The 11,191-nt window shown below is 36.9% G+C and overlaps 1 protein-coding gene across 1 annotated transcript in view; it reads right to left on the reverse strand.

The window, feature by feature from the left end:
- Nucleotides 1-11,191, reverse strand: part of LOC107678071 (opsin-5-like) — a 91,348-nt gene that overhangs the window by 44,959 nt on the left and 35,198 nt on the right. Inside the window, exons 2-3 of the mRNA XM_016473188.1 lie at nucleotides 3,520-3,607; nucleotides 2,275-2,368 (exon numbers count right to left, since the gene is read on the reverse strand). Coding sequence (XP_016328674.1) covers nucleotides 2,275-2,368; nucleotides 3,520-3,607 — 182 coding nt within the window. The remainder of the gene's footprint in view (nucleotides 1-2,274; nucleotides 2,369-3,519; nucleotides 3,608-11,191) is intronic.

The following is an 11,191-nucleotide window of genomic DNA, read 5'->3' on the forward strand; positions in this document are numbered from 1 at the left end:
ACAGCCCCCCCCCCCCCAAATAAATAAATAAGGTAAATAAAACATCAAACACATGACAATGTGTATGTGTGATTTGACCAGGGCATTTCTACAGAAGGAAGGGAATGAAGTGTGTGAAATGACCATGCACTTTCGGAACTACGTGTGCACCCGCTAGTCCGATAGCAGAAGTAGTAGTTCAGGTAGTTCCTGATTCCATGTATGTCCTTAAGGACAGTTACCTTCATTTTTTGAAATGCAGATGGCACAGAAGCAAGGCCATATGGAACCCGGAAATATCTGAAGAGGCCATCGTGCATGATAAAAGCTGTGATGTCCCGGCACTCCTCATGTAAGGTAAGCTGATGGTAAGCAGCTGCTAAATCAATTGTAGTGAACACGGAATAACCTCTAAGGTCACTCAAAAGTTCATCCATGTGTGGCAGAGGATGACTGTCAACAATTGGGGCCTTATTTGGCTCATGCAGATCAAGACAGAGACGAATTTTACCCCCTTTCCTTGCGGTAATGACAATAGGCGAAATCCAAGGAGAAGAATCAATTTTCTCAGTTATGCCTTTTTTTCAATAGTGAGTCCATTTCTGCAGAAACAGCTTGTCAGACAGCGAATGGCAGTCGGTGTAGCTTTTGGCGTACCGGGGTAACATCAGGTTTGACTGTAGGCTTATGGATGAATCCTTTCACGCATCTCAGCAAGAATGGTTTCACCAACAACTGTGCAGTGAGCATATCTGAATTTGAAAGTGCTTGTTCCACCTGACACGCAATAGTAATAGCAGAGTCTAGCGTAAGTGATGTTTCCAACAGAAGTCTGTCTCACACTGCTGGGGCATGCGATCGCTCAACCACCTGGTCCCGCAGCATTTTGCGCTCCATATCAGCATAAGCACATGATGAAGCTAGTCTTGTCAGCACGTTGAGAACACTGATGAAAGCGATGTTGAGCGACCACCACATTCACTTTCGGCGTAAAATGACCCTCCAGCACTTTCATTGCATGTTCAAATGTAGTTCCCGTATCAGGCAAGATGTAAAATAGCCGCTGGCCTTTCGGTACCCAAACTGTGTAGCAAAATAGCATGTTTTCTTGCATCAGGCTATGAGCCTCCCATAGAATTAATGGCCAGCAAATAGTTCTCAAACATTTTCCACGAAGCAACAAAAGGAATCGCAGGATCTCCACTGCATGGCAGAAAAGGCGCAGGCATAGGCACAGAAACCATTGTCGCCAAATTGTTGTATCCTCTAGTACTCAAGCGGACATGTAAATCCCTTTAGGCTCTTTATTCAGCATGTGCTACATTTTTTTTTACATGCTACAGAACTTCTTCCAGCTTCTTCTTAGAGAATACTAAGCACCACCTCTACACTTAACAATATGCTGCCACTTTGTGGTTTAACTACAAAACACCACAATTGTGTCATGTTTTATGTTCAGTGTAAATAAACAAATCACTTGTCTCTGGAAAATGAGTTTGCAATAAAAATGTACAGGCTTGCCAAACTCTGAATATTGATTTGGTGCTATTTGTATCCCCAATATCTTTATTCTTCATTATTTATTAGGTCCGTGAAGGGGAATGAGCTCTAGTCAACAGCCCAATGTGAACAGCAATTCAAACGATATTTGATTTGGTTATTATCTTGGTATTATCATTTATGTTATTGTCAAGTGCTTTGTTTCAAAAGATAAACATAATTGCATAATAAATCAACCATCTGTGTAGAAGAAACATGTTAAATACATATTAAATATTTATTTTCCTCAATTTGTTTGTCTCTGTGTTCCAGTGCTCACATTTTCTGCATGAGATTTAAAAACAGTAGTTACCACATGATCAATGACAACAGCTTACTACACAAACAAAACAACAAAGGGATGAAAAAAAAAGGAATAGTAACATCAAAGTCATCATCAGAGAGTTCAGGCTCTGAGGACCCTGTGTTTCCAGCTGTTAAATTTGATTTAATTTGCTTTTATTATGCTGACGCCTTTAAGCTGATGAGAGAGAGAATGAGATGACCCTCTTTATTAAGTCTCAGGAGGACACAACAACATCTAAGGGATAAAAGAAAGATATGTATATACGCTAGTCAACATTTGAAGTTGATCAAAACCTTTCATCAAAGTTGTCCTAAAACCTAAAACGCCTTCTTGTCTTAGGACAACTTTGATAAACTTTTTTGATCCACTTCAAATGTTGACTACTGTATAAAGAGAGATTAGAAGAATCTTCTTTTGTAAGAAATGTCCCTGCTGTGAAAAAGTTTCACCTGTGAGCGAAGGCAGAGGGAATAGCGAAGGGAAAGAACTTCTTACGATAGGCTACAAACAACAGAGTGGTGTTTCCCATCAGAGACAGCACACCTGCAGTGAAAAAAGAAATATACAATCAAAAAATCAGTCAATTAAAAAAGAATGGTAAAGCTGCCTTGAACAATACTTATTCAAAATTGTGAAAAGCATTTATCAGGGGTGCCCAGTCCTTTTCCTGAAGATCTGCCTTCCTGCAAAGTTCAGCTCCAACCCTGATCAAACACACCTGAACAAGCTCAGATCTTCAGAAGCTCTTGAACATTACAGACAGGTGTGTTTGATCAGGGTTGGATCTGAACTCTGCCTGTAGTGAGATCTCCAGGAACAGGACTGAGCACCACTGTGCTATAATGAATAGCGCTATAATGCACTATAATGAAATAATGAAAAGAAATAATGAAATAAAAAAGAAAGAAATAAAAGAAATAATGAAAAGAAATGTGAATTGACTTGGAAAGATAATGCCATTAGTAGTATGCAGACATAATCTGTTATTTTCAATGTTCAGGGTTATTCAGAGAATACCATACTCTCAGTAGCTTAAAGCCTTATCAATGTAAGTTTAATAGATGCACAGGACGGGGGTTTCGTATATGACTATCATTCCAATCCTGCTGCAATCTGTGGAGATTTCTCAGGCACAATAAACATTAAGGTCTTTTGAGGCATTCTTTATTTATAGTAAGTAAATTAAAATAAACATTGACTAACAGAACATTGACTATCTTAAGTGACAATTCTACTTTCATAGTATAGCTAATTTAGCTGTTGTTTATGGTGATATTAGGTTGTAAATTAAATAAATAAATAAATAAAGTGACCATTACGTAACATTTTGACTTTTGTCTAAAGAAAGTATATGGTCTTTGTAATAACCATATCTTTATGAGAAAAATATTTTTTGATTAAAGTTAAATCAAAATGTAAGGTTTGAACCAAACCATAAATATGATTTGAGAAAAAACTACTTGATGTGAATTAGACTGCATTTAAGTTGGTCCAAACTAACTCTTTTTTTCAGTATTTTGAAAAACAGCAGCAATATCACAACAGACAACAGTGTTCAATGAACAACTGAAAGTATAATAATAATAATAATATATTTTATAATAATACAAATCTGTATCCTTTATAGTAAGATGTTTACAGAATTAAAAGCTATGTTTAGCCAGTACTTTTAGACTACTTTGACAGATACTTACCAAAGATGATGTAAACGGTTCCCAAGAGCAAGTCATTCTCTTTCGATATTTTGGACTGAAACATACCAGTTTCAGATGAGTTTTCCATCTGCGCAGAAGAAGACAAGGAGCAAATGTAAGTCTAGTATGCAACACCCACATTTGTTTTATTTTGCACACCTTCCTCCTTACATTTGAAAATGTGTGTTGTTGGATTCAGTCCAGAATTGATCAATGCATTTCCATTAGCACCTGCTTCAGTCTAATAGATGAGAAGTTCTCTAGAAACGAGAGCGTCTCAGTATGTCTTACCATAAATCAATTTTGCTCTGAAGTGCACACAGTCCACATGGCAAAGAGATGTAGCATGCGTGCACATTCCATAGGCGTTTTGAAAAGGCGTTTTGCATTTTTAGATTTTCAAAAAAACTCATTCTGAATGATCTATAAGCCTTTTGAAATATGGGGACACTCAAAACGTCCTCACAAATCTCCTCCTCGTTGTAATACCTATGTCATACCAATGTCATTATACAAATTTGTGTCCTCATAAAGCATGACGGTGTGTGTAGATACTCTGAATGAGACCACTGGATGGGTTGATGAATTTAGTGAATTATACTACAATCCCATAATATTAATCTGGAGTTGTTTAAGTGGAGCACAGATAATATTCAGAACATGTTGGCACTTCCATTGCTTTCTCATTACTAACACATTTTGCTTTCCTCCACTCTCATCTTTAGCCTGCAGGCACCTGACCTAGGAGAATATATCACACACAACAAATGATCCAGCGCTCCACATCCTCTCTCCCAGCCTACGGAAAGATATTTTATCATACAAAATATCGCTTTTTGATATCAAGAATAAAACATTTATATTCACCCCATGACCAAGAGATCACATCCCCCATAGTTGGTTCAGGAAACGCCGGTTGCAAGACAACAATTCTTCCTTTGATTTATGGATTTGCCAGTTTTCTGTCAGCCAGATGTGAACGTATGGGTTGTTTGATTGATGCTCTTGAGTGTCGAAAGCTTTCATACGGGTACACAGAAGAACATCTTGCCAACATCCATGTCAGTTAGCTGTCTCACAAGCAGCTATGCATATGAATGAGACCACTGAATATCAACAAGCAGATGTTTAGATCTCATGTCCAAAGATAGAATGAATCCTTTACAGCCTAAGATTAAAAAGGCTGTTCTTATCATCAATTAAATGTCTCCCTGTTTTCAATATGACAATTGTCTTTGTAAGTTTTGCTCCTGGGTGAGTTTCTGTAATAACACTGTATTTAATCAAAACAAGTCTTTTGAACACTACACATTTAATTTGTTAAAATTAACAGTGGTAGTTGGTTTCCTGCAAAAAGGTTTGTTCAAACCTTAATAAATCTATTTCCTAATGTGAACTAATTATGATGATACAGCAACATACCTCTCAACTATTTAATTCTTGTATCATATTATGTAAATGTGATTCCAGTGATGTTCAAGAGTGTATTCATTAAAATATGTATCGCTGTTTTATTTTTTTTTATTTATCACAGATCTTAATGTTATATCAATAATAATAATAATAATAAAAGAAAATGAGGTCCACAGTATTTATTTTCTCAACTGTTTGAAAATATGTTGTTGGAAATATGGGGTGATGGATTGAACAGTCATGCATTCATAAACCAAAACAAAATGATACTTTCTTGGTAACACTTTACAATGAGGTTCATTAGTTAATATTATTTAACTACTTTAGTTAACATGATCTAAGCATGAACAATAAATACTTCTACAGTATTTATTAATCTTAGATAATGTTAATTTCAACATTTACCTATGCATTATTAAAATCTAATGTTGTGCTTGTTAACATTAGTTAATGCACTGTGAATTAACATGAACTAACAAAGAACGACTATTTTCATTAACTAACATTAACAGAGATTAATAAATACTGTAATAAATGTATTGTTCATTGTTTGTTTGTGTTAGTTAAAGGGATCATATGATGATTTTCTTTAGTGTGTTATGTAGCTATTTGTGCATGTATAAGATCTGCAGAGTTACAAGGCTCAAAGTCTCCTACAAAAGGATTTCTAAAAGAGAAGGCTGATCCAGACCGGGCTAAAACTCCTTATTCAAACACGCCCTCACATCTCTACGTCACGATGTGGAAATATTTGCGTAATGCCGCCAAAATGTTCATGCAAAGAAAGAAGGCGTAGTTTCAGGAACCGCAGTAGTGTTGATGCAGCCATGTCAGGGAGACGCTGTGTTCCGACAATCTGGCGCTTATTCTGAATCAGCTACTGTAAGTATGTTTTCTTAATAGTTGAAGTATTTGCGTCATGTAGAGCAGTGTTTCTCAACCAGGGGTCCGTGGACCCCTAGTGGTCCTTGACATAAGGCCAGGGGGTCCGTATAAAGTATGAATTTTTGTATAAATTTTGTATATTTTGACACGACATGTTCCCATGAAAGAAAATTCCAATATAGCTGATGATATGGCCAAATACTGGACAAGTCAGCTAACTTGAATTATACTTGACTGCATTTGGTCCTCACAAAGACAAATGATACGAGTCAATTTTGTTCTGGGGGTCCTTGAGGATGGTTCTGAATTGGACGGGGGTCCGGTACGCCAAAAGGTTGAGATTCACTGATGTAGAGTATCGCGTCGCGTGTTTGTGTGTGCGTGCGTGTGCATGAGAGAGAGACAGGGTCACATCACAGAGGAGTCAGCTTTCTTAATTGCATCTTGTGTACTGCAAATACATACGAGCATCATCACTGTGTCTGTCACGTGACTCTGTTCCCCTTTCGAGCTTGAACTGATGGCGGGTCACCTGGCCAATCAGAGCAGACTGTGCTTGTCGGAAGGATGGGCTTTGTAGATTTCGACGCGTTTGAGAGAGGCGGGGCATAGAGGAACTACAATAATGTACAATATTTGAAAAATAATGTGTTTTTTAACGTTAAGGCGTTCCGAGAGCATGGGGGCGGGGGGGGAATTGAAAGGAATATTTTTGAAAGGGGGGTGCTGAGGTGTTCTTGGGGGGTAGCGCAAGTGAGTGGTGCGCGGCAGGCAGAGAACGCGGCATCCGTTTAGGCCTATGTAGCGCTCGAGCTCACATATACTGAACCACTGGTTATAATCAGGATCTGTGTGCAACGTGTTGTGATGTTCGTGCCCGGTGTAGTAGTGTTAGTTAGGGTAAGCCGTTAGTTGGCATTAATTGTGCTTGTGATAGAGGGGTAGTGGAATGCTCTCGGAGTGACTGAAAACTATGATGCTTCGACTTTCAAAAAATCCACTCCTCGCTCCAGTCAAAAATCACGCCGCTCTACTCCGCTCACTCTGCCAGGAACGGAAGAACAGGTACCTGAATAATGGGTAGGGGGGCGCTGGCCCAAAAAAGGTTGAGAACCACTGTTGTAAAGTGTTACCACTTTCACTTTACCACTGTCAAACCACTATAAAGAAACGGTCTCTGATTCTGTCCAGGTGAGAACTGAAAAACTGCCTTATCAATGCTTTAGTCTCTTGTTAAATATGAATCATCTGTTCATAAGGCTTTTCCAATTAAATGTATGGTAGACATGAAGCAGTCTGTGAGTGTCATCTCTAATTTATCATGGTCATCATGATTCATATTATTACACTATTACCAATGAATGGCATCTCTGATTATAGGACCATTTCTCTATATTTTATTAGTGCTGGTTGTGCTCCTGATGTATCAGACTCCTTGTAACTTATTCATACTAATTCACTGATTGTTTGTCTAAGCATAAAATTATTATATTGCATGTTAAACAGTTTCTCTTTTAGCCCCAACACCATAAGTCTATATAAGAACTTTCCAATGTTTTCTTTCTTACCATTAAATGGACAGGAATGTAAAAATACTTCCTAAAATTCCTAAAATAAAATAAATACATCATAAAAATTCAGTTTTACAGTTTATGTATATCCCATGAAAACTGAGTCCGATAGAAATATTTACTAGGCATGCTCCCATGCTTACTTTTAGATGATTGTGAGTTTGGTGTTGTGGCAGGGTCTCCCTGTGCAATATTTTTCTCAGAGATATGGCCCACTTATTTATGGTCCCCCCCTCTTGCCAGGCTACCTTGAAAGAACAAACTCTGAAGGAAATTTAATTAAATTTAATGTTACCTATGTTAGGATTTTTTTTAATATGCCAGTATAAATTGCTGCAGGCTTTAAATTATGCAAAATAAAATGACAAATATTGACTTTCACTAGCCGTCATGTATTTTCGAGTCTGCAGCAGGAAGTTTAAAGCTAGAAGTTTAAAGCTTACAAGCTTCAGTACGTCGTCCACACGCAGCATCTTCTGGGATTTCTGCGAATTTGATTCTCTCAGGTCTGCATTGGATGCATCCTCGATATCAAGAACACATCCAAGAACTACCATGCATCCTCTGTACTTACGTTCTTGGGTATTGGATTTGAATTTCAATGGTTGATGACCAGTGTTGGGCAAGTTACTCTGAAAATGTAATCAAATTACTGATTACTCCTTTTAAAAGTAATCACGTTACTGTTCTGATTACTTTATTTCAAAAGTAATTAGTAATTAGTTACATTACTAGTTACGTTACTTTTTTCTCCATGAAATTTATAAAATCCCAGCATACATGCTCCCGATAAATATTTGTTATTAAAGCATCAACATTCACAGAACACTGTTATTTTTAACTAAAGCAAGCGGCTGCTGCATGCATGGTTTGGCATGGCAGAATGCCAGCAGAGAGCGCTGCATTTATAATCTCTAAAGGACATCTCAGTTCATCGCAATTTCACAAATCTCTGTTATAACACAATACATATATGCATAACAAATCTTTCATAATGTCTACAATTCGTGTGTTATAATGAGAGGATTCGTGAGCACGCAAATTTCAGCACTGCATTGACCTCGGCTTGTAACTATACTCTAATTACTATTTTGAAAATTATAACACATTAAATTACTCCGTTACTAAGAAAGTAATCAAATTACAGTAACGCGTTACAAAGTAATGCGTTACTGCCCAACACTGTTGATGACATAGTACAAGAACACGTCTCAAGATCGCTTACAAACACATATTGAGAAACAGCAATAATTTCCCAGACGTTCCATATTTAGCGTCTCACACCGTTAAGCATGGCTTTGGCTGCATCCAAAATCGCATACTTCCCTAATATATAGTAGGTGAAAACATTATGGGACAAAAGAGGTATGTCCCTAATCACAGTACTCAAGAAAGAGTAAGCACCTGGGTGACCTACTACTTCTGGCCACAGCTCAATGATAGCATGGCAAATGTAGTACATTCAGATTACATTCATACTACAAACATTCATAATATATAGAACATACTTTTTTAAGTGGTTGTGAAGTAATTTTTCAAAATAAGTACTTTTTTTACTGATTTCGCTACTGTGTCATTCGTAAAATGTGATGTACATGTTAACTAAATATTATGTGTAATTATTTATCTTTATTTGTTCACATATACATACCCATATACACATTTCAGATCCATCAGTTTCAAGAATCTGTTCTCCAACTCTTGATTCTGGTCAATATTTGCCTGCATCAACCGGCTGAAAACTAGATGTAGTGAGACTTCACCACAGCAAGATTAATTATTCTAATTTTAATTATTTAATTCTTCTAATTATTAATTAATTTCCTCATCTGCCATTATAATAGTTCCATCTAGTTCAGGAAAATTTGTTAAGATTGTGGAACAATCTTCACAATCTTCAAGGAACATCTAAAAACACAATTATAGGTACTTTGTGTACTGCTTACTGACTAGACCATGTTATTGTTTCATTGCTATTCTGTCATATCTCTATAGTAGCTTGCATTCTAGTCAGTTTTAGAACTTCAAATTGCACTTCTTGTTATGCCTTAGAATGAATTGCTTTTGTTGCAAATGTCTTTGGATCTAAGCATCTGCTAAATGAGTGAATGTAAATGAGTGCAATGCACCCATGTGTTTTGACATTTTTTCCTCTGATTAGGTTGGTTGTGAATTACATAAAATTAGTGTGTAAGCATATTTTTCCCCAGCTTGCAGCCTTGCACACAGTTTATGCTAAAGAGTTTTCAAAGGCTTTGTTTCCATATTTCCAAAATCCCTTTTTAAAATTCTCCACAAGTTTCCTTTTTTTTCTCTTTGTCTACTTACATAGGAGTGACTATCTCCTCAGAAAAATTAGACAGTAACTTCAAAAGACATAAATATGCTCATTCTCGAGCTCAGCACAAGTATGCTAAACTTGTGTTACTGCCAACATATAAACATACTCCATGGGCTATACAAAGAAAATCAATTTTCAGTAACACAATAAGGTTCTATTTGTTAACATTAGTTAACGAACTAACAATGAAAAATACTTAAAAGTATTTATCTTAGTTAATGTTAATTTTAACCTTTACCAAAGTCAAAAGCTGCATTTGTTAGTGTTATTTCACTTGAGTCAACATGAACTAACAATGAACAGTTGTATTTTTATTAACTAATGTCAACAAAGATGAATAAATACTTCAACAAATGTTTTGCTCACAAGTTAATATTAGTTGATGCTGTGGTAACACTTTTAAGAACCAATTCTCACAATTAACTAGTGTCATGTGTCATTCAGTTTGGCTTTGTTTTCCTCATGCACCCTTTCCCTTGATTGAGCTAATTGTGTCATTCTGTTCAGGTGTGTGTTAATTATCCTTGTTTGGTCTGTGTATTCAAGTTCCTGTGTGTTCAGTTGTAGTTTGTCTGGTCTCGTCTGCGTTTATGCAAAGTTTATGTTGGATTACCAGTGTGTTGGATAAAAGACTTTCTAAACTTTGAGTATGAGGCAAAATTTGTAGTTAATAGTTGATGGGAAACCGAGGCTTTCTGAACCGTTTGAGGCTTTCATCAAATTGTGCCGAAAAACAGTTCATTCCTCGAAGCTTTTTAACACAGTGCGCATTAGCGACATCTAGTGGTCAGACTCGGTTTCTCCAGCCTATCTAACGAAACATCACGGAGCAGAGGATGGTTTGAAAAAGTTTTTAATCTGTGCCAACTCGTGTCATGCGTACTCCGGTCAATGGATTCACATATTGATCAATAATATAAAATACACAAGTGTGTGATCATAATTAATAATTGACGTGAGTAGCAGCAAAAATATTTTGGGTGAGCTGTTCGGGGTCTCTGAGACCCCAGCTAGAACATGATAAAATGCAATAGAGGTGTGACGTGCATTCAGTTTCTGTCTGGTGTTGAGGTTATTCTAAGCTATTCTACTGAATCCCAAATAAGTGTAGATTGTCTCTCTTGCGCAGTTTCTTTTCTCTCTTGCTCCATTTGTTTTTCACAAGTTCATCAAACAACTGTGGTAAGTAAGAGCCTATCTAACGAAACATCGCGGAGCAGAGGATGGTTTGAAAATGTTTTAATCTGTGCCAACTCGTGTCATGCGTACTCCGGTCAATGGATTCACATATTGATCAATAATATAAAATACACAAACATGTCTATTCTACTGAATCCCAAATAAGTGTAGATTGTCTCTCTTGCGCAGTTTCTTTTCTCTCTTGCTCCATTTGTTTTTCACAAGTTCATCAAACAACTGTGGTAAGTAAGAATCATTCATCAATCACGGTGAGTAATGGCTT

This window comes from Sinocyclocheilus anshuiensis, unplaced genomic scaffold (genome assembly GCF_001515605.1).
Source record: "Sinocyclocheilus anshuiensis isolate Anshui unplaced genomic scaffold, SAMN03320099.WGS_v1.1 scaffold1358, whole genome shotgun sequence".
NCBI classification, from domain to species: Eukaryota; Metazoa; Chordata; class Actinopteri; order Cypriniformes; family Cyprinidae; genus Sinocyclocheilus; species Sinocyclocheilus anshuiensis.